We start from the raw sequence: 23,541 nt of genomic DNA, 5'->3' as shown, positions 1-23,541 counted from the left end.
GGATGTAGTGGAACAGCCGTTGCTGTAGTTCACAGTGCAGGGCAGATACGTTGCCGGGTTGAGAAGTGGCAGTAGAGGGTCGGCAGTGGGGAGGTAGAGGGCGGCAGCGTGCGACTGGCGGGTTATTCACGCTCGCCCCCGCCACAGATGCTTCGATTATTCAGCGGCCAATTGTTGCGCTACTCCACGGTTGTGGCGTGACGCAGCCGCGAGGGAGAGCAGCAGGACAAGGCAACGCCGCCACCACCGCGCTACGATGGAGGGCGGGGAGGGGTGGCGCCTGCCCGCCACCCAGCACCCCCCACCTCTCCCGCGTCACCCTGCCGGCCGGTCTCCCCCTCCCCTCCCCCCGCGCGACCCGATAGCCGGGTCTGGCCGGTCCTGGAGGCGGCGGCGCAGCCAGTGCGGGACGGACTTGTCAGCGGTTAGCAGCAGCAGCAGCAGCAGCAGCAGTAGCTCCCGTATACCAGCAGAGCAGGCTCCAGGTGCAAGTCAGGTGGCGATGGCGCGAGGCATGGCGAAGGCGGACGTCCGTCTGTGGCTGCTGCTGGCAGCGCTGCCGGCTATCCTCAGCATCGGTGAGTACAGAGCCGGGTTTCTCTGCCGTACCTGTTGGCTGACGGGCACGGGGCGGGGTGTGGCCCCACCTGCAGGCGGGCGCGATCGCCGGTCACCGCCCGGCCAATCAGATGCACATCTCCGTCGCTCTAAGGTCGCTCTTCACTCGGTTTACAGGCCTTACTCCACCATTACTATACTAAATAAAGCTGCACGTTACCACGCAGTGTACGTAAGCCAGAACTACACGAAGAAATCTCGTCTGCAGTGTAGAGCGTTCAGCAGTGAAACTTCGTGGCAGACTAAAATTGCATCTCGTAGCGGAAAACGAGCTCGGATCTTTCTCTCCTGAGGGCAGTTTTCCACCACCTTTGCATAGATACCTTACGGGTACATAGTTTCAGTGTCCGTTCCGATGGGACCATAAACGAATAGTGCTAATAGATAGAGTGCGAGAGCATCCGGGAGATGCTCATCCTACATTTAACGACATACAATGCAAGACGGGCTTACCCCTCGCAATAATATGGTGGTGAGTGCCGGGGGGGGGGGGGGGGAAGGGATATTACATGCTCACCTTCTGAATACATCGTAATGTAGTCATGTACTTACTATTTTAAAATTTTCCAAAAATTAGTTTCTGCTTTTAATGATTTCTTATACTACATTCAGTAACTGTTGTGGATTTTTGAGTAAAACGTAAGCCCTAGTAGTGAATGTGATTCTTTGCAAGTTATGTCATATTCATAATTTGAAGTTCAGGAGCCTTCTTACACAAAAAAAATGGCTCTGAGCACTATGGGACTCAACTTCTGAGGTCATTAGTCCTCTAGAACTTAGAACTAGTTAAACCTAACTAACCTAGGACATCACACTCATCCATGCCCGAGGCAGGATTCGAACCTGCGACTGTAGCGGTCTCGTGGTTCCAGACTGCAGCGCCTAGAGCCGCACGGCCACTTAGGCCGGTCCCTTCTTACACACATATACAAGTTTGATCTGTGTACACATTACGAAAATATTGCTAGGGTTACGGTCAAAATTACGAGAGAGATATGTTGGACGAAAAATCAATCAAAAATTGCTTCATCTACACTAATACTCCCCCACTTACCTGTCGGAGTTCCCTTACGCTGTCAGACGGAAAGTCATGTCGATTTGGCCTCTGACTTACCAGAAATATGCATTTTTATTTCAGACTTCTTGATAGACGCCCTACAGTCCTAGAGTTCCCTCTACAAAATTTGAACAACTCTGCAGAATGTCGCGAGTAAAACAATGGTAATTTTAATGGTGTAATTTTTTTTCGGCAATTTGTGAAAAAAATTATAATCGCAATCCCGAGTAGCACATGAAATAGACGCACAAGAGTTCTGACGTCAGTTCTCGGTACCACCCCAAGAGATCTGTCGAAAATTCCAGTGACTTTTTGTGCAGATAATAGTTTATGAGATAGCTGCAACGAAGGGGGACCCGCTTTCACTTCAGACCAAAGGTCTTTCCGCTGTGGTGAAACGGGTTCCGTTGGACCAACGAATCGAGTCCTGACGGGCTGGGCTAGCAGTCGGATGGGTGACCGTCGGTGTCTGCCGAGCGATGTTGGCAGGCGGGGTGCCCTCTCTCGTTGTGAGGCAAACTGAGGAGTTACTTTATTGAGAAGCAGCGGCTCCAGTCTCAGACTGACAACTGCCGCCGGGAGAGCGGGGTGCCGACCACGGCGGCCCTCCACACCAGCACCCAGTGACGCCAATGGGCTGAGAATGACGGCGGTCGGCCGCTACCGTTGGGCCTTCAAGGCTTACTCTAACGGAGTTTACTGTGGTTTCACTTTCACTACTTAAAAAGCGGTAATTCCAATTACCTCACAGACTACTATCTGCAGAACAAAAATGCCATTACGGTTCTCCGTAACAGTCTCGGGGAGCTGGTCAGAATTGCGATCATAATCTTTTTCGAAAACTGGCAAATAATGTTTCCAGAAGGTCAAAATTTTCCCGAGTACAATCGTTTTCTTCAATAAATTCTGCATAAATATTCAAATTTTGTACCGCGAACTATAGCATTAAACAGTCAAGAACACCGAAAAAAACTATATTTTTCGAAAACTGATTGTCAGCTTCACCAGACACCGTGACTTCTGCTACCACTGTCTTCTCCCCTCTCGCTCTTTCTTTTCCAGAGTCGAACACGGTAGGAAATACTATATTGCTTGACAGACACTTACCAGGACGCGATGTCTCGGTATTTCAAGAGCAAACCTCTCCGTCATGCACAGCGCCTCTCTTGTACCGTCTGCCACTGGATTTTGTTGAGCATATCCGCAACGCTCTCGCGCCGACTAAACGATTCCGTGACGAAACGCGCCGCTCTTCGTCAGAGCTTCTTTCCTACACTCCAACGTGATGCGGTCCCCAGATTGATGAATAAAACTGAAATGTTTCGTAAGCCACTTCTTTCGTGGATGAGTTGCTCTTCCTTAAGATTCTTTCACAGAGTCCTAGCCTCGGACCTACTTATTCAGCAGTTTGTTTTATATGTTCATTCCAGTTTAAGTCGCTCCGAGTAGTTCCTCATGCGGTAGTTACTGTTTCCAGTGATGTGTCACGAATATTATAGTCGTACGGGAGTGGATTTATTTTCCTGTTTTTGCACAGTACGTTATATTGTCCACATATAAATCTCGATGAATATTAGATCAGAGATTTTCCAGGTCGTATGGAAGTTCAACGACAGTCTCTCTTGCACCAGACGATTCCTGAAAAAAACTACGCAGGGAATAAGTAATAGTGGTACTCGAAGTACGCTACAACCAAGGGTGCCTATACTATAGCTTGTAGAGAAAGGGTAGGGAGGGGGAGGCTGGGGGCCTGAAGTATTTTTAATAGTCTGGAGGGCGAATGGTGACTTGTAAGAAGCCATTAAAAAGATCCAGTTTCCTCCCTCTTAAATGACTGAAAAATACCGATTTTTCAGTCGTTTTCTTAAGGGTTCAAATGGCTCTGAGCACTACGGGACAGCATCTGAGGTCATCAGTCGCCTACAACTCAAAACTACTTAAACCTAACTAACCTAAGGACATCACACACATCCATACCCGAGGAAGGATTCGAACCTGCGACCGTAGCGGTCGCGCGGTGCCGGGCTGGAGCGCCTAGAACCGCTCGGCCCTCGCGGCCACCTTTTTGAAAGAGAAACAGCTGACTACACTATATTTTTTCCTTTCCCTAAGTGCTAGAATGGGGGGGGGGGGGGTGGCGAGCTCTAGGTGGTATTGATCAAAAGTAGAAGATAAGTTCTTATAACGATACGTCCGGAAACCGATACCTGTCGAGGAACGGGCCTCTCTGCCATCCCTTCTCCATCTGTCTGTTACGTACAAGTAGTATGCTGACACGTCCTTCCGTTCTTCTTCGCAGTGAACTACGCACTCTTTCAAGTAACCCCGCTCCATTCGGACTGCGTCACGTGCGTTGACCACCCGCTCTTGCAAAGTTTGCATTTCGACGATGGGTTGGGCACACAGCAACGCCTCTAAATGACCTCATAGCCAACTGAGTGAGGTCTGGTAGACGGGAAGGCCGCGCTACCGTATCTCGTCGACCAATCCGCCGCCCGTGAAGCGTTGGGACAGGAGATGTTGTACGATTCGTAAAAAAACTGGATTGTACTCCGTCGTGCATAAACTACATTTGTTGTCTTTCTACAAGGGTGCCGCTCTCCGGTTATCGCTGGTAATTCATCGCGCAGGAATAGGTGATACAAAACACTTGTTCGTCCGTTTGATGAAGCGTACGGTCCTATGAGTCTGTCACCGACATTTCTTGCCCATACTCTGATACTGAAGCGATCCTGATGCCTCTCCTCCATAAGTGCTCAAGGATTTTCATCTGTCCACATGTGGCTATTGTGGTCATCTATCTTAGGAGCAAACAAAATAAAGGCTGTGAACTACTAATCGTAGTATGGTAATGAGCCTTACCCGTAAATAAAATGCTGATCTTCAGCACCCGATATCTCGACAGGTATTGGCTTCCGGACACATTATTATCTGAACTTTACTTCAAGGTGTGACCAACTCCCTTAGGAATATGAGTACGTGACACATTTTTTAAACATCTCCGATATGTAAAATTGTCCTGTCAAGAAGTTTATATTACTCATTTAACTTACGTAAATATTTCAAGTGTGACATAACTCGTTTCTGGCCAGATACGAAGCTACACCTTGTGGTAGGATCAGCAGCCGTCAACAAACACATTGGGGTCCCCCTCCCCTGTTTCTCCATCATATCTAGTTTGAAACCTGCACCTATAATTAGCTCCGTTCCGAAATTAGTTATAGCGAAAAAACGGATAGTTTTTCCAAAGTTTTTGTGAATAGTTGCGAATTACACGACAATATAATGTGGAACACAGACGCGAAGCCTACGAAGATAGATTATAAATTAAAAACTTTACTTAACTTCAAAAGCACGTTATCCAGAGCATCTTTAAATCGGTGCTTTCCGAGAAATCCATGGACTAAACAGGTAAAACAGTTAAAATAACAGAGTAACAGTCATATATTTTAAATGATGAGGCAGGTCTCTACGCTTCACTGTATGGAATACTTACTACAAGTATCATGTGACTGTGGTTTAGTATGCAACCAGCTCCAACTTATTGGTTGAAATGGCTTCGAGCACTATGGGACTTAACATCTGAGGTCATCAGTTCCCTAGAACTTAGAACTACTTAAACCTAACCAACCTAAGGACATCACACAAATCCACGGCTGAGGCAGGATTCGAACCTGCGACCGCAGCGGTCGCGCGGTTCCGGACTGAAGCGCCTAGAACCGCTCGGCCACAGCGGCTGACTCCAACTTATTAAAGTTCATTTTTGGGGTGCCAGCCGTTTGAGTTTGCTAAGTATTTCTATTCATGCCATAGTCTGCGGATCACCTTCTGCGATCCGCAGTGGTGCCTGATCATGTATAAGTTGTATGTCACGCTCCCCAAAGTATTTCCCACCTTCTCAACGATGCCTTTAACAGCCCCGTCGATGGGATGTTAAACGGTAATACTCCTTACTTTCAAGAATGACAAGCTGGTGTCCTGGGTCAGTATGCTTACGTTTGGCACCATTTTACTTGTAAGATATCATCATTTTCAATATCCGCAGGCGGAAGTAGCGGTAAAATTAAGGTTTTCCACGTGGAATTGGAGGCAGAATGTTGAACAGACAAGGGTGGCAGACGCATGTTATGCGGGCCAACTAAGCTGTGACTCAGCGCAGAAAGAATTCTTTCCGTTGGCTCACAACACTCTTTGCTGCCATAAAATCCTGCAACGACCGAGACTATTAGTCGATCCACGATAGCGTCCATTGTCTGGAGAATGATTCACTGAATGGGGCGTTGTGGCAGGGCCACGATTGCTGGGCGCGCCAGATTACTTGCTGGAAGTCTTCCCGACATTTCCCAGAAATGTTGGCTACTCGCCCTTGTCCTTCGGACGGCTTTATCGAGGAACACTAAATATTTTTCATTCTATTTTCCAGATCATCGATGGCACAACATCTTGCGTCGCAAGTAATGTACGTTGTGTAACACCTAATTCCATGATATCTTTTACAGGGTGTATTTCATTCTCAGATAGCTACTTCTCAGTAATGTTCCTAGGTTCGAAATACGAACGTATATGCGAATGGAAATCATGTTGTCCACAAGTTGGTCAAAAATGTGTGTGAAATCTTATGGGACTTAACTGCTAAGGTCATCAGTCCCTAAGCTTACACACTACTTAACGTGAATTATCCTAAGGACAAACACACACACCCATGCCCGAGGGAGGACTCGAACCTCCGCCGGGACGAGCCGCACAGTCCATGACTGCAGCGCCTAAGACACCTCGGCTAATCGCGCGCGGCTCACAAGCTGTCTTTTATCTTTGTTCCTTGCGACAGTCTTTGTAATAAATGAAAGTACGTGGGTGTACAATCAACAGTTTTTTTGTCATTGGCGCACACGGGTCCTGCTGTACCTACCCCAGTTCTTGGGAAGGGTAGGTGTGCGCCATTTTGAAGCTTTCATTCTGTTTACATGAGTAACGGCGCGTAATCCTTGTCTTCCTAGGATAATATACTGGTAGACCTGTAGTGGAGAGAAGGAAGATTGTGTTGTAACGTCTGTCGACGATGAGGTTATCAGGGACAGAACGCAAGCCAGTATTGGACAAGAAAATTGGCCCTGGCCGTTTCAAGGAAACCATTATAGCATTTCGGCTTGAGCGATTTAGGAGAAATTACGGAAAACCTAAATCTGGATGACCGCACAGGGAAAGGAACCCGGTTTTCCAGAAGGTGTGTTCAAATTCTCACCACTGCACTATCTCAGCTGCTGCTTGCTACTTTTCCTTCGCTTCAGAAGAATCTTCGCGACATCAGATTCTTCTATGAGCCTTTCTTAAACAAGTTTACTGGTCACCTGAGCATCCACAGAACTGAGAGAAATATGTTAAAAACTAGACATAACATAAAAAGACATTCACCGCATTGTACAGTTGGCACGATGGGTAGAATTTTCACGCTCCGTCGACATTGGCACTGTGGGAACTCAGTCCGAACAAATGAAGTGCGTTAAGAGCAGCTCTCTCGTGGTCGCTTGGCTTGGGACTGCTCTTCCCAAATATGGAACCACTTGGGAACTGAGGATCTCCGAATCTTAGAGTTTTGTTGCCAACAAGTGTAGCTACTTTCCCACGTTACTTCGACAGCTTACCTAGCTTCAGGTGTAGGGACGCATATACCATGTTTGTTGTTGTTGTGGTCTTCAGTCCTGAGACTGGTTTGATGCAGCTCTCCATGCTACTCTATCCTGTGCAAGCTTCTTCATCTCCCAGTACCTACCACAACCTACATCCTTCTGAATCTGCTTATTGTATTCATTTCTTGGTCTCCCTCTACGATTTTTACCCTCCACGCTGCCCTCCAATACTAATCTGGTGATGCCTTGATGCCCATATACTAGTGCAAAACAACCGACACCCGTATCTGCACTGAATCTGCTTAGTTTATTCATTTCTTGGTCTCCCTCTACGATTTTTACCCTCCACGCTGCCCTCCAATACTAAACTGGTGATCCCTTGATGCCCATATACTAGTGCAAAACAACCGACACCCGTATCTGCACTCGACCCTGCTGGAGAACAGAGTTGGACAAGTCGTGGAAAAATGACCATTGTAATTCGTAAGAAATACAATAAAACGCTACTAAACTAAGATTTAGATCTATTGTACTCGATGTTCGTCGGAGACTTAGACTTATTTTAAGGTAATACTCCCATCAGCAACTGGTTACGAAATGATTCTGTTGTTTTACAACCAGCGAGACCGTATTCAAAAATATGGCACACTATGTGTAAACATCTCTTGGTGACCAGTGCTGTGACCTGCTATACATTCATAAATATTGTCAATATTGTCAACAGATTTTTTTTTTCATCTCAATGGTAAAAGTTCCGTAACTGTACCAGTATGTAATATCACGGACGTGTCTCTGTATTCTGCCCTCATTTTTTTTCCTCGGTGGTGGAAGTTATCTGGATGTTCAGGAGTATAGACTGTTTGATAATAATGGAGAAGGAATCTCATGTAACCTTTTTTACAGAAAGATCACGAATTTTCTCCTAGGGCGAACAGTGTATAGCACGATCTGCGCAAAAATATTCGGAGGGTAATTTCACCTAATATGGGTATCGTATCAATAGGGAGAAATCGGTTTGGTACTATGAATGAGAGACGAGAAAGACTAATTGAGTTCTGTAATAAATTTCAACTAGTAATAGCGAATGCTATGTTCCAGAATCACATGAGCTAGAGGTATATTTGGAAAAGGCCGAGAGATACAGGAAGATTTCGGTTAGGTTACATCATGGCCAGACAGAGATTCCGAAACCAGGAAGTCGATTGCAGGGCGTACCCAGGAGCGATACAGACTTAGATCACAATTTAGTGTTGATGAACACTAGGCTGAAGTTTAAGAGATTAGTCAGGAAGCATCAATGCGCAAGGAAATGGAATACGGCAGTACTAAGGAACGATGAGATACGCTTGAAGTTCTCTAAGGCTGTAGACACAGCAATAAGGAGGAGCTCAGTAGGCAGTACACTTGAAGAGAAATGCACATCTCTAAAAAGGGGCAATCACAGAAGATGGAAAGAAAAACATAGGCACAAAGAAGATAACTGGAAAGAAACCATGGGTAACAAGAGAAATACTTCAGTTGATCGATGAAAGAAGGAAGCACAAAAACGTTCAGGGAAATTCGGGAACACAGAAATACAAGTCGTTGAGGAATGAAATATATAGGAAGAACAGGAAAGCTAAAACGAAATGGCTGAATGAAGACTGTGAAGATGTAAAAAAAGAAATGATTATCGTAAGGACTGAATAAGCATATAGAAGAGTCAAAGCAATCTTCGGTGAATTTAAAAGCAAGGGTGGCAACATTAAGTGTGTAACGGGAATTCCACTTTTAAATGCAGAGCAGAGAGCATACATTGAAAGTCTCTATGAGGGGGAAAATTCGTCTGATGTAATGGAAGAAGAGACAGGAGTAGATTTTGAAGTGATAGCGAATCCAGTATTAGAGTCGGAATTTAGAAGTGCTGCGGAAAACTTAAGATCAAATAAGAGAGAAAGGATGGATAACATTCCATCAGAATATCTAAAATCATTGGGGGTGGGGGGTGGAGGGGCAAAAAATGACTATTGACGTTGGTTATGTAGAATGTATGTGTCTGGCGATATACCATCTGACTTTTGGAAAAATATCGTCTACACAATTCCGAAGATTGACAGAGCTGACAAATGCGAGAATTATCGCTCAATCAAATTAGCAGGTCATGTATCCAACTGCCTGACGGGAATAATACACAGAATAACGAAAAAGAAAACTGAGGATGTGTTTATGACTCATTTTTTCTTTAAAAAAGTTAAAGGCATCAGAGAGGCAATTCTGAATGTGTTTTTGATAATGGAAGCAAGACTAAAGAAAAATCAAGACACGTTCATGAGATTTGTCGACCTGGAAAAAGCGTTCGACAATGTCAAATGGTGAAAGATGTTCGAACGTATGAGGAAAAAAAGGGGTAAGCTGCAGGGAGAGACGGGTAATATATAACATGTACAAGGGCCTAGAGGGAATAATAAGAGTAGACGAACAAGAACCAAGCTCGCGGATTAAAAAGCGTGTAAGACAATAACCAATGACAGACAGAGCAAAGAAGACATCAAAAGCAGACTAGCACTAGCAAAAGGGCATTCCTTGCCAAGAGAAGTCTAATAGTATCAAACATAGGCCTTAATTTGAGGAAAATAATTCTGAAAATGTACGTTTGGAGCACAGCATTGTATGGTAGTGAAACATAGACTGTGGGAATACCGGAACAGAAGAGAATTGAAGCATTTGAAACGTGGTGTTGCAGACGAATGTCGAAAATTGGGTGGATTGATAAGGTAAGGAATGAAGAGGTTCTGCGCAGAATCGGAGAGGAAAGGAAAATGTGGAAAACACTGACAAGAAGAAGGGACATGGCGGTACGACATCTATGAAGACATGAGGAATTAACTTCCATGGTACAACAGAGAGGTGTAGAGGACGTGTCAAATTCCGTTCAGCGGTTTTTTCGACGTTTTTAATCGTCACTATACCCAAAAAATATGATTAGGACTTTGATAAGTGGTTGGCTGCTTACACTATCATTATTGAAGGAATCTGGAAACAATAAACACAACGGCCACGATTCTGTAAAGACTCGAGCTTCCATGTATACATCTTGAAACGTCTGATAAATGTTACAACCGAGTTATTGTATTAAATATTGGACTTTAAGCAAGTAAGTGAGAAAAAGCTTAGAAAATATTTGAAATTATGTTCAATGTTTATTATAATTTGCGAAGTACTGTCGATATCACACAATGGATGAACATAGTTTGAGTAATTAGCGCTCCGTTTTCAGCAGAAACTAGTTTTTCACCCACACCAGTATTCATACCTCAACTGTATGTCGTATATTTATATAACTTTGCAGGTACATTGGTTATATAAGTGGACATTGTCTGCAAAATGTGTTGCGAACAGAGTCTGCCGAGAATAGATCATAAATTTAAACGTCATGCCTGATGCTGCAATTTTATTGCACGAATAGCAAAATTTAGTAAGCGATAAACTTGTTTCCTTTCATCATTTAGTAGGAGGTGCCAGGGAGAAAAAGGCTCGTAAAGGTTTGAAATTACATATGAAATTCAAAAAGTGCTCTCATTTTCAAACACTGGATGAGTCCAGTCTGGATAAATTTGTGCGGCTAAAGACATGAACACAGTTTCTAACTGTAATAGTTGACTTGTTTTAATGAATGGTATCGACGGGGCTGTGAGATTGATTCCATATTTTTAGATTTCCAGAAGGCCTTCGATAGTGTTCCTCACAGTCGACTGCCAATCATATTTCGTGTCTGCGGAGTATCGTCTCAGTTGTGTGGCTGGATTCCTGATTTCCTGTCAGAAAGGTCGCAGTTTGCAGTAACTGACGAAAAGTCATCGAGAAAAACGGAAGTAATATCTGGCGTTCCCCAAGGAAATGTTACAGTTCCCCTGCTCGGATCTACGTAAGCAGTTAGGAGACAACCTGAGCAGCCCTCTTATATTTTTTGCAGATGATGCTGACATTTACCGTTTTGTTAAGACATCATATGATCAAAACCAACTGGAAAACGATTTAGACAAGGTATCTCAATGGGTTGAAAAGTGGTACTTCAGTGTAAGTAATGAAAAGTGTGAAGTCAACCATATGCGTATTAAAATGAATCTGCTAAATTTCGGATGCACGATAAATGACGGAGATCTGACGGCTGTGAATCCAACTAAATATCTAGGAATTAGAGTTACGAATAACTTCAATTGGAGCAGCCACATAGATAATATTGTGGGGAAAGCAAACCAAAGACTGCGACTTATTGGCAGAACGCTTAGAAAATGTAACATGTCTACTAAACATATTGCTCACATTACACATGTCCGTCCTCTTCTGGAGTACTGCTGCGCTGTGTGGCATCCGCATCAGATAGGGCTGGCAGAGAACATCGGTGAAGTTCAAAGAAGGGCAGCTCTTTAGGCGTTATCGCGAAATAGGTGTGAGTGTCACGGATATGACACGCGAATTTGGGTGGCAATCATTAAAATAAAGACGTTTTCCGTTACGGCCGGACCTTCACATGAAATTTCAGTCACTAACTCTCTCCTCCGAACATGAAAATAGTTTGTTGGTGCTCATGTACGTAGTTCGAAGGAAAGATTCAGGTGTTCCTTTATCCAGCGCACTATTCGAGAGTGGAACGGCAGAAAAGCAGCTTGAACGTGATCGATGAAACAAAATGGTTCAAATGGCTCTGAGCACTATGGGACTTAACATCTGCGGTCATCAGTCCCCTGATCGATGAAACAGTTGACTGGTATTTACAGTGCCTCTCATAAGTTTTGGGACAAACATTGTGCACAGTATGTCTGGGTATGAAGGAATTTATGATGGTTAATAGATAATTAAGGATGTGCGCATGCAAGTTGTATATGTAATTACGGGCGATGAAAAGTACAATACGTATGTTTGCTTGTTTACAACAGAACAAGACCCATTTCTTATTGCGAGATATGAAACTCTGCACTTCAAAAGTTTTGGGACAAATGTTGGCAACAGTGTCAGTGTGCATGACTCTGTTATTTGTTACTTCCTTCGATGTCAGTCATTACCTGTCGAGAGCTCAAGGAAACACAAGTGTGGTTTTACACAATGATACGCAGAGGTGAAAACAGCACTTTTGAACAGAGGCAGTTAGTAACATTCGACCACGAAAAGGGAAGAACATGCCGAGAAATACCAACGTTACTGAATATGAAGAAAAGTACTGTAGGGAATATCAAAAATGGTTCAAATGGCTGTGAGCACTACGGGACTTAACATCTGAGGTCATCAGTCCCCTAGAAAGTAGAATTACTTAAACCTAACTAAGCTAAGGACATCACACACATCCATGCCCGAGGCAGGATTCGAACCTGCGACCGTAGCGGTCGCGCGGTTCCAGACTGAAGCGCCTAGAACCGCTCGGCCACAACGGCCGGCTAGGGAATATCGTCCGTCGATATAAATATGAAGACAGGGTAGAAAATATGCAACAGGATATTTGTGAGGAGAGAAGAGAGGCCAATAGTACATAAGGTGAAGAAAGATCCACGAATCACAGCTACACGGATTATAGTTTGAGGCTGAGGAGAAGTTTTGGGAAGAAGGCCAGTCCTAGAACAATCAGATGAGTACTGTATAGAGAAAATTACCACGGGAGAACTCCAAGAAGGAAACCTTATATCAGTCCCGCCAATAGGAAGAAGAGGCTGCTATTCGCAAGGGAACACATAAACGAGTGGTGAGATTGTTTCAGAAGAACCAAAATTTAAGATATCAGGACCGGATGGACAAATAACGGTCTGGCGGTAGCCCAATAAAGAACGGGAAGAAAAAAACACGTAAGCTACAGTGAAATATGGCAGAGGCCATGTTATGATTTGGGGTTGTATGTCGGCCCAAGGAGTGAGTGAGTTGGTCTTCATTGACGAAACAATGGATAAAAATGTATACCTGCAGATTCTAAAGAGCAGTTTGAAGAAGAGCGCAAAAAATATGGGGATTAGAGACTGTTTCAAACTTTATCAGGGCAAGTACCCCAGACATATCGCTTATATTGTTCGGTTGAGGCCCCTGTACAACTATCCAAAAGTTGTCAATACTCCTCCACAAAGTCTGGAGAATTTATGGGATGCTTTAGGAGGAAGTATTCTAGGAGTCCCCATACAACAAGCCATCTGGAAATGATTGCAAGAAGAATGGGAAAATGAAAGTATTTCGTACTGACAGAAGCTTGTACAAAGTATGCCAAAACGGCTGACCCAAGTGTTACAACGTCGCGGTAGCAGTACGAAGTACTAATTCCTCATTATTTCCTAGTTTTTGGTTTATTTCTGCACTTTGTGCCAAAGCTTTTGCGAATGCAAATCAGCGTTATTTTACAAAAATATGAAATTATTTGTGTTTTGTGAGTCATTAAATGAAGTAAAAAGTTCAATTTATTGCTCTGTGCATTTCATTCTGTCTGTTGGAATGACAAACACAATACGTTTAATTGTTTACCTGTTATTTCTCAAAGTAAATACAAAACTATTCTGTTTGTTCCGAAATTTATGAAAGGCTCTTTTTCTGCCAGTTCCAAAGTAATCATGTAGGTGTGGATTCAGATATCGATTGTGTTGAAGCTTTAACACAGGGTTATAGCTTTAAATGAGTAGCTTATGAGAGCATCTTAAACGTTTGGACTCTGTCAGTAACTGTAGGAAATATTGAAAAGCAAATTTTTGTTGCATCTGGAAGGCATTAGGCGGGAAGCCTGCTACTGGGTGGTGCCCAGGCTGTGCTGCTAGTGTATAACCGCGATCATCTAGGGTGTATAGAATGCGCTGAGCAGCATAAGTTTGTTGTGGGACCATCTGCGTACACGTGTCTGTTTAGAGAACACGCAGAAAGCACAAGAGGCACGTGAGAGACGTTTAGCCGCAAGCGGCGGCTGGCGCCGGCCGCCGGTGCGCGCTCCAGAAGTTTCCCCGCCCCGCCCCGGCTTAAAGGGGATGCCGCGGCTACGCACTTCCACGCGCGCCACTCAACTTCATCTGAATCGCGCTGCGTAGCAGTGACAAGCGCCCACATGAATGGGGAAACGGGCCGTCCGGCTGCAGGTTAATCAGCGCGCTCGTGTGTGTGAGTGTGTGTGTGTGCGTGTGTGTGCACGCGCACTCTGCTCTCATGCAGTCGCTCCAAATCAGTTGCATGGCACAAGTAGAGCCATGCTAGGTAGTAAACTACACAAAAATCATTTAAGAAAGGTTACTTTAAGGAGACATAAATAACTCTAGAGTAAGCTATCTGCTGATTGTCTTTCCACTCTCAGCGTAGTTTTGTGGGGCGAAAGACACTCCACCTGACAAGCGGAAAAAGCCCATCTGGAAGTTTCTGTGTCGCACAGCGTGAAGTGTTTGGTAAGGCAGAGGGCCGGTATTCGGGAGAAGAGCGCTTCAGCTCTAGGTCCGGCCCACCAGATGTACGTTTCCATTCATTTCCCTCAGTCGCGGGATCGATGACCTCGTAGTTTGGTCCCTTCCCCCCAATTTTAAACCAACCAACCAGCCTTCAGTTGCTTAAGGTGGATGCTGGGTTGAGTCCCCGTCCTTGCCTGATTATATCTTCTCGAGTGTCCCTATTGAAGTTGTCTTCCACACGATGTGACACTTTTTTTTCTTTTCGTCTCCCTCTGTCTCTCTCTCTCTCTCTCTCTCTCTCTCTCTCTCTCTCTCTCTCTATCCCCCCCCTCTCTCTCCACTTCCTCCCTCCCTCAAATGGTTCTGAGCACTATGGGGTCATCAGTCCCCTACAACATAGTACTACTTAAACCTAACTAACCTAAGGACATTACACACAACCATGCCCCAGGCAGGATTCGAACCTGCGACCGTAGCTGTCACGCGGTTCCAGGCTGAAGCGCCTAGAACTGCTCGGGCACACCGTCCGGCCCTCTCTCCCTTGCTGTTTCCCACACGCACCAACTTTCTCTCCTGAATTTGTGAAAATTAGGTCTCGGCACTCGGTGTCTGATGGCGAAGTTGACAAACTATCCCAAGTTTAATGTTAATTTGTACGCTAATAGCCTGTTAAAGAACATAGCTTAATACAGGTGTTGCCAACCATTCGTGACCCGCTCGCGTGTTCCACATATTTTCCTTAAGATCGCGGTCCGGTTAGTCACGTGACATCACAGCACTACTCCTAGCGCTCATGACATTAATATTAAGCCGGCCGGAGTGGCCGAGCGGTTCTATGCGCTTCAGTCCGGAACCGTGCTGCTGCTGCGGTAGCAAGTTCAAATCCTGCCTCGGGCATGGATGTATGTGATGTCCTTAGGTTAGTTAGGTTGAAGTAGTTCTGAGTTCTAGGGGACTGATGACCTAAGATGTTAAGTCCCATAGTGCTCAGAGCCATTTGAACATTAGTATTTACGGGACAACTAGAGTTGTAAGACTACCGTAGACTATCGCAAGTAAGCGTAGACCACGTAGTTGCCAGCCGTTGTGGCCGAGCGGTTCTAGGCGCTTCAGTCCGGAACCGCGCTGCTGCTTACGGTCGCAGGTTCGAATCCTGCCTCGCACATGGATGTGTGTGATGTCCTTAGGTTAGTTAGGTTTAAGTAGTTTTTAGTCTAAGGGACTGATGCGTAGAGCCATTTGAACCATTTTGAACCACGTAGTTTTCGTAGAGGCCTTGGTCATTTGCGATCTTTACAGTGTTAGCTGTACATTAGGTGTGTTGCATACTTGTCGGGCGTTACCGCGTTTCGATCGCTTTGTTTGGGAGTGCGATCAGTGCCTTATTGCGTAGATTCGCCTAGGAACAGGAAACAGTGAACAGTCTAGGAACCGAGTGAGGGTATATAAAGGACCACTGAACATTTTTGCTGTACGCCTTTACATGTTACTCTCCTCTCTGCCAGTTAAAAATAAATGGTATTTATAGCAAAAAATGGTTCAAATGGCTCTGAGCACTATGGGACTTAACTTGTCATCAGTCCCCTATAACTTAGAACTACTAAAACCTAACTAACCTAAGGACATCACACACATCCATGCCCGAGGCAGGAGTCAAACCTGCAACCGTAGCGGTTGCGCGGTTCCGGACTGTAGCGCCTAGAACCGCTCTGCCACTCCGGCCGGCATTTATAGCAAAACTGAAACAGTCATGAACATCCTTGCTGTAAATCTCTACATGGTTATTCTCCTCTCTGTCAGTTAACATTAAATAGTGTTCACAACAAAACTGAAACTGTCAATGTTTAATTCAGGTTTTATTCGAAAGTTATTGATTTTTGGAGTGAAACTGGGCGATGTAGCAATACAAAATAAAAAATTCGGATTTATGACATAGCCCTATGAAACGGAATTTCCTGTTCAAAAAGGTAAAAAAATAAATCAAACATCGCTTCAATATTCCTTCGAACATATACAGGGTGTTTCAGAAATGACCGGTATATTTGAAACGGCAATAAAAACTAAACGAGCAGCGATAGAAATACACCGTTTGTTGCAATATGCTTGGGACAACAGTACATTTTCAGGCGGACAAACTTTCGAAATTACAGTAGTTTCAATTTTCAACAACAGATGGCGCTGCAAGTGATGTGAAAGATATAGAAGACAACGCAGTCTGTGGGTGCGCCATTCTGTACGTCGTCTTTCTGCTGTAAGCGTGTGCTGTTCACAACCTGCAAGTGTGCTGTGGACAACATGATTTATTCCTTAGAACAGAGGATTTTTCTGGTGTTGGAATTCCACCGCCTAGAACACAGTGTTGTTGCAATAAGACGAAGTTTTCAACGGAGGTTTAATGTAACCAAAGGACCGAAAAGCGAAACAATAAAGGATCTGTTTGAAAAATTTCAACGGACTGGGAATGTGGCGGATGAACGTGCTGGAAAGGTAGGGCGACCGCGTACGGCAACCATAGAGGGCAACGCGCAGCTAGTGCAGCAGGTGATCCAACAGCGGCCTCGGGTTTCCGTTCGCCGTGTTGCAGCTGCGGTCCAAATGACGCCAACGTCCACGTATTGTCTCATGCGCCAGAGTTTACACCTCTATCCATACAAAATTCAAACGTGGCACACCCTCAGCGCCACTACCATTGCTGCACGAGAGACATTCGCTAACGATATAGTGCACAGGATTGATGACGGCGATATGCATGTGGGCAGCATTTGGTTTACTGACGAAGCTTATTTTTACCTGGACGGCATCGTCAATAAACAGAACTGGCGCATATGGGGAACCGAAAAGCCCCATGTTGCAGTCCCATCGTCCCTGCATCCTCAAAATGTACTGGTCTGGGCCGCCATTTCTTCCAAAGGAATTTTTCAGATCCGAAACGATTACTGCATCATGCTATCTGGACATTCTTCGTGAATTTGTGGCGGTACAAACTGCCTTAGACGACACTGCGAACACCTCGTGGTTTATGCAAGATGGTGCCCGGCCACATCGCACGGCCGACGTCTTTAATTCCTGAATGAATATTTCGATGATCGTGTGATTGCTTTGGGCTATCCGAAACATACAGGAGGCGGCGTGGATTGGCCTCCCTATTCGCCAGACATGAACCCCTGTGACTTCTTTCTGTGGGGACACTTGAAAGACCAGGTGTACCGCCAGAATCCAGAAACAATTTAACAGATGAAGCAGTACATCTCATCTGCATGTGAAGCCATTACGCCAGACACGTTGGCAAAGGTTTCGGGTAATTTCATTCAGAGACTACGCCATATTATTGCTACGCATGGTGGATGTGTAGAAAATACCGTAGTATAGAGTTTCCCAGACCGCAGCGCCATCTGTTGTTGACAATTGTAACTACTGTAATTTCGAAAGTTTGTCTGCCTGAAAATGTACTGTTGTCCCAAGCATATTGCAACAAACGGTGTATTTCTATCGCTGCTCGTTTAGTTTGTATTGCCGTTTCAAATATACCGGTCATTTTTGAAACACCCTGTATGAAACATGTTTCTGTTAATCATAAACAACTTTTGCACTGATCAGTAATAACAGGAAACTCTTGCCTTTCATGACGATGAGGAACGTTCCCTTGAGTACAAAATAAGAACAATAATTATAATTTTTTAAAATATTTTTGTACGTATACTGTACTGTAATTTCTGTAGTTACACAACAGTGGAGAATTTACGCATCATGTAATTTTTATTTACAAAATCAATTTGTTTTTGTAAGAGTATAAAATACACAACTAACACTGTACAACATGCGGTTCTAATTACGTGCAAAACAAACAAAAGTGAAGTCGTCGGCTCCCAATTTGTCTGTCATACATTCATTTACGTTTCTTTCCCTCTCAGTACTACCAATAGCACCGGTAATCCTATCGTTTGCTACGTGATTTATGTACTGCACTGTAGCATAACTACCGAACCGTAGTTCTGTAGAGTGCTACTCTAGGGTTAACGCAAGGATACGACACAGCATGCCAATAAATTATGTTTAGGAACTCGCATTTCTCATTCATGTTAACGATAGATGTTAATTCACGTGAACATTATATCTTTACTGACGGCGTTTTGTCGTAGCTGTCTTAAAAACTTCCATTGCAAGACGGGCTGCCAACCACTTTGAAACGCCACCGAGGAAAAAAAATAGACGCCTATAAAAGCATTTGATTGCAGCTGCTTCGTTACGTATTACCTTCAGTTTTACTATAAGTATTGTTCTAATACGTCCATATTGGACAATAATGTTAATATGAGAAATAATAGAAAAACAAAATAGAAAATGAGACAAGCAATTATCAATAACTTTGCGATGTTTAGTCCCAGGCGGGTGATTGGAGTTTTTGAAATTTAGTGTGTTGATATCCACAAACTCTATTAGCAAGAAAAATATCTGTTCAAAAATACTTCTAAGGTTGATCGTAAAGGTGTAGGTTGTGTGCGCAACACTAACTAAGTCATCACTTCTTTGTTCGTTTAAAAAAAGTTTAAATCAGCTGAACTTAACATATATCGAACGTCTTACACAAAAGCCAAACTGGAAAAACTGGAACAACGGAAAGGTGAACATCAAAAATGCGTCCCTAGGAGAGTACAATGCGAGCGCTTCGTTCTTGGGCCGGCCTTCTGGTGCGAAAAGAAGCAGCGCATCGCCGCATTCTGGCTGTTTACTTACATCTGTATTTGAATACGCATGCCTATACGAGTTTCTTTGGCGTTTCAATGTACGTCAAGCGTGTCTGCATAACTGATTCTTACTGAAGAGAAGCGCCTGACTTGAAAGCTTTTTATCTAAAGGCATTCCAGGAATAAAAAAAAGACTGATTGGGAAACCTCCGGTAGTAACAGTTTCATAACAATCTTCAAGTTCATGCATTACGAATAATATCGGAAGATAAAGTATGGATAAACGGAGAGAAGAGTGCTTAATCACCGTTGCATTTTTGAAAAACATAAGCAGCTCAGGTGCTGTTACGTTTGGTCGTCTTGTGGTAAACCGGATGCCTGTAAAGCGAACGATAGCGACATCGAATCCCGGTCAAACCTTGCAATTTTTCAGTCTAACTTTTCTCTAGCCTTCACCTCACACGGATGTGAAGATATGCAACGAACGACACTTGGTTTGGATTCTGTAGGCCGCCTTCCCCCCGATATGACTGCTGAGATAGATTAGGGGTACCCAAATTGCCAAAGTTAAGTCTAATTAAAACACTTGCAGGAGGTGGCTGAATTTCAGGGACACCCATCCATCATGCCATACGACTATATACAGGGTGGTCCATTGATCGTGATCGGGCCAAATATCTCACGAAATAAGAGTCAGACGAAAAAACTACAAATAATGAAACTTGTCTAACTTGAAGGGGGAAACCAGATGGCGCTATGGCATATTATTTCGGTTATTGCAATGTGATACATGTACCTTTGTGAACTTATCATTTCTGAGAACGCATGCTGTTACAGCGTGATTACCTGTAAATACCACATTAATGCAATAAATGCTCAAAATGATGTCCGACAACCTGAATGCATTTGGCAATACGTGTAAAGACATTACTCTCAACGACGAGTAGTTCCCCTTCCGTAATGTTCGCACATGCATTGACAATGCGCTGACGCATGTTGTCAGGCGCTGTCGGTGGATCACGATAGCAAATATCCTTCAACTTCCCCACAGAAAGAAATCCGGAGACGTCAGATCCGGTGAACGTGCGGGCTATGATATGGTGCTTCGACGACCAATCCACCTGTCATGAAATACGCTATTCAACACCGCTTCAACCGCACGCGAGCTATCTGCCGGATATCCATCATGTTGGAATTACATCGCCATTCTGTCATGCAGTGAAACATCTTGTAGTAACTTCGGTAGAACATATCGTAGGAAATCAGCATACATTGCACCATTTAGATTGCCATCGATAAAATGGGGGCCAATTATCCTTCTTTCCATAATGCCGCACCATACATTAGTCCGCCAACGTCGCTGATTTTCCACTTGTCGCAGCCATCGTGAATTTTCCGTTGCCCAATAGTGCATATTATGCCGCTGTTGGTGAATGACGCTTCGTCGCTAAATAGAACGCGTGCAAAAAATCTGTCATCGTCCCGTAATTTCTCTTGTGCCCCGTGGCAGAATTGTACACGACGCTGCAAGTCGTCACTATCCAGCTCCTGGTGCATAGAAATACGGTACGGGTGCAATCGATGTTGATGTAGCATTCTCAACACCGAGGTTTTTGAGATTGCCGATTCTCGCGCAGTTTTGCTTCTACTGGTGTGCGGATTAGCCGCGACAGCAGCTAAAACACCTACTTGGGCATCATCATTTGTTGCAGGTCGTGGTTGACGTTTCACATGTGGCGGAACACTTCCCGTTTCCTTAAATAACGTAGCAATCTGGCGAACGTTCCGGACACTTGGATGATGTCGTCAAGGATACCGACCAGCATTCATAGCACACGCCCGTTGGGGATTTTGATCACAATAGCCATACATGAACACGATATCGAACTTTTCCTGAATTGGTAAATGGTCCGTTTTAACACTGGTAACGTATCACGAAGCAAATACCGTCCGCACTGGCGGAATATTACGTGATACCACATACGTTTGTGACTATCACAAAGCGAAAAAAGTGGTGCAACTAAAACATTCATATTTCTTTACGTACTACACGATTGTGTAATTTCTGTTTTTAAAAACGCCGTTGATATCCGTTTCACCTATGGCAGCGCCAACTAGCGGGCCAATGATAGCGCCATCTGGTTTCCCCCTTCAAGCTAGACGAGTTTCGTTCTTTGTAGTTTTTTCGTTTGATGTTTATTCCGTGAGATATTTGGCCGGGTCACTATCAATGGTCCACCCTGTATGCAAGTGAGTTATGGAGGACACCTGAAGCCCCAACTGTAGTTAGGTAAGACATTCGGAAAACAGTAAAATATTTGAACGTATGTGGACTATCCCACAAGAGAAGAGTGCATTGCCGCGTTGTCTGGGGGCCATGTCACGGGTTGCGCGGCCCCTCCCGCTGGAGGCTCGAGTCGTCACTCCGGCATGGGTGTGTGTGTTGTTCTTAGCATAAGTTAGTCTCAGTTAGCTAAAGTAGTGTGTAAGTCGAGGGACCGACGACCTCAGCAATTTGTTCCCTTAGGAATTCACACACAGGGGCGACATGATGTATGTGAGTGCAGGGCGACAATGACCAACCGTAAGAAGCAGTAGGACGCTCCAGAAGACTCCACATAGAGGAAGAACACGACGACGCTGGAAGTTTTTCTGGGATTATTTCGCGGCCTAGTGAGTGGCGGGAGGGGGGGAGGGGGAGGGGAGTATCTGCGTCAGGAGGAAAACGCCGCGGCGAGGCGGAATTTTCAGCACGCGATGAGAATTTCCGAGAAGCCGCTCCCAGTTGATCACGCAGCAGGGGTTGGGCTCCTGGCTAAACTCAGCAGCACGCAGCAGGGAGGGAGGCGCCTCGCAAACACGGCAGGCAGCCCGCCGCCGTGGAAATGCGGCTTCGCGAGACGTGCAAATGCCGCTGTAATGCCGCACCTGCCGACTGCACGTAACGGCCGCGCCACGCAGAGGCGGGATCTCGAGGCTTCTGTCGATCCTTTGTCGCTGAGGTTCGTACTGGGTTGCATTACTTGAGACGTCTTCGAGCCACTCAGGTATCTGCGAACGTTTTCGAAGTGTTCAGACATTCGTTTACAATCTGCAGTGCGGCAGTCTGACAAACGCTTTCCGGAAACGTAGGGATATCGAACCTGCCTATTGTCCCCCGTGCACGGTTCGCAGGATTTCGTATGAGAAAAGCTAAGTGTCGCTCGGCCGATACTTAATAAGTCTATGCTGATATGGGGAGAGAAATTTTTCTGTCTCGAGGAAATTTATTGTATTCGAACTCAGAATATGTTCAGGAATTCTAAAAATGTTCAAATGTCTGTGAAATCTTATGGGACTTAACTGCTAAGGTCATCAGTCCCTAAGCTTACACACTACTTAACCTAAATTATCCTAAGGACAAACACACACACCCATGCCCGAGGGAGAACTCGAACCTCCGCCGGGACCAGCTGCACAGTCCATGACTGCAGCGCCCAAGACCGCTCGGCTAATCCCGCGCGGCCAAGAATTCTACAATGAACCGATGTTAAGGATATTGGTCTGTATCTTTGCAAGTCCGTCCTTTTAACTTTCTTGTGTACAGGAATCACGTGTTCTTTTTCCCGGTGTCTAGGGACTCTGCGATAAATGCAAGCCGTCCTTTTAACTTTCTTGTGTACAGGAATCACGTGTTCTTTTTCCCAGTGTCTAGGGACTCTGCGATAAATGCAAGCTGACTAAGGGGCCAATTACAAAGAGTTTCTTGTGCAAAATCAAACTGGAATTCCATTCGGACCTCCGAGTCATTTGTTTTCAACCTTACGCCTCTGAGGATTGCTAATTTTACAATTTTTTATGTCTTCTCTGACGGGCGTTGTAGTACAGGGTGACAATTATTGAACTATATGAAAAAAAGTAAATTAGTTACAAACTACCGCATGCACACAATTTATTCAACATTTGACGTCACTACAGATTTAAGTTACGGATCTTAAGTTATGGCATGTTAGATATTCCTGCCATTATTGGTGATGTGGCGCAGACGAATAGAGAAACTCTGCATGGCCCGCTGAAGCGTCGGAACATGGCTGCTGCCGATGACCTCCTGAATAGCTGTTTTCAGCTCAGCAGTGGTTTTGGGGTTATTGCTGTACACCTTGTCTATAATATAGCTCCACGACAAGGGGTCGCATGTGTTC

At 44.7% G+C, this 23,541-nt stretch overlaps 1 protein-coding gene across 1 annotated transcript in view; it reads left to right on the top strand.

The window, feature by feature from the left end:
- The first annotated feature begins 256 nt into the window (after positions 1-256).
- Positions 257-23,541, top strand: part of LOC126278724 (protein FAM151B-like) — a 371,546-nt gene continuing 348,261 nt past the window's right edge. Inside the window, exon 1 of the mRNA XM_049978998.1 lies at positions 257-578. Within this exon, the coding sequence (XP_049834955.1) occupies positions 257-578 (322 nt within the window). The remainder of the gene's footprint in view (positions 579-23,541) is intronic.

The sequence above is a fragment of the Schistocerca gregaria genome, chromosome 6 (assembly GCF_023897955.1).
Source record: "Schistocerca gregaria isolate iqSchGreg1 chromosome 6, iqSchGreg1.2, whole genome shotgun sequence".
Taxonomy (NCBI): domain Eukaryota; kingdom Metazoa; phylum Arthropoda; class Insecta; order Orthoptera; family Acrididae; genus Schistocerca; species Schistocerca gregaria.
Note: the sequence above shows the minus strand (reverse complement) of the source record. Positions and strands in the feature narration are given on the sequence as shown.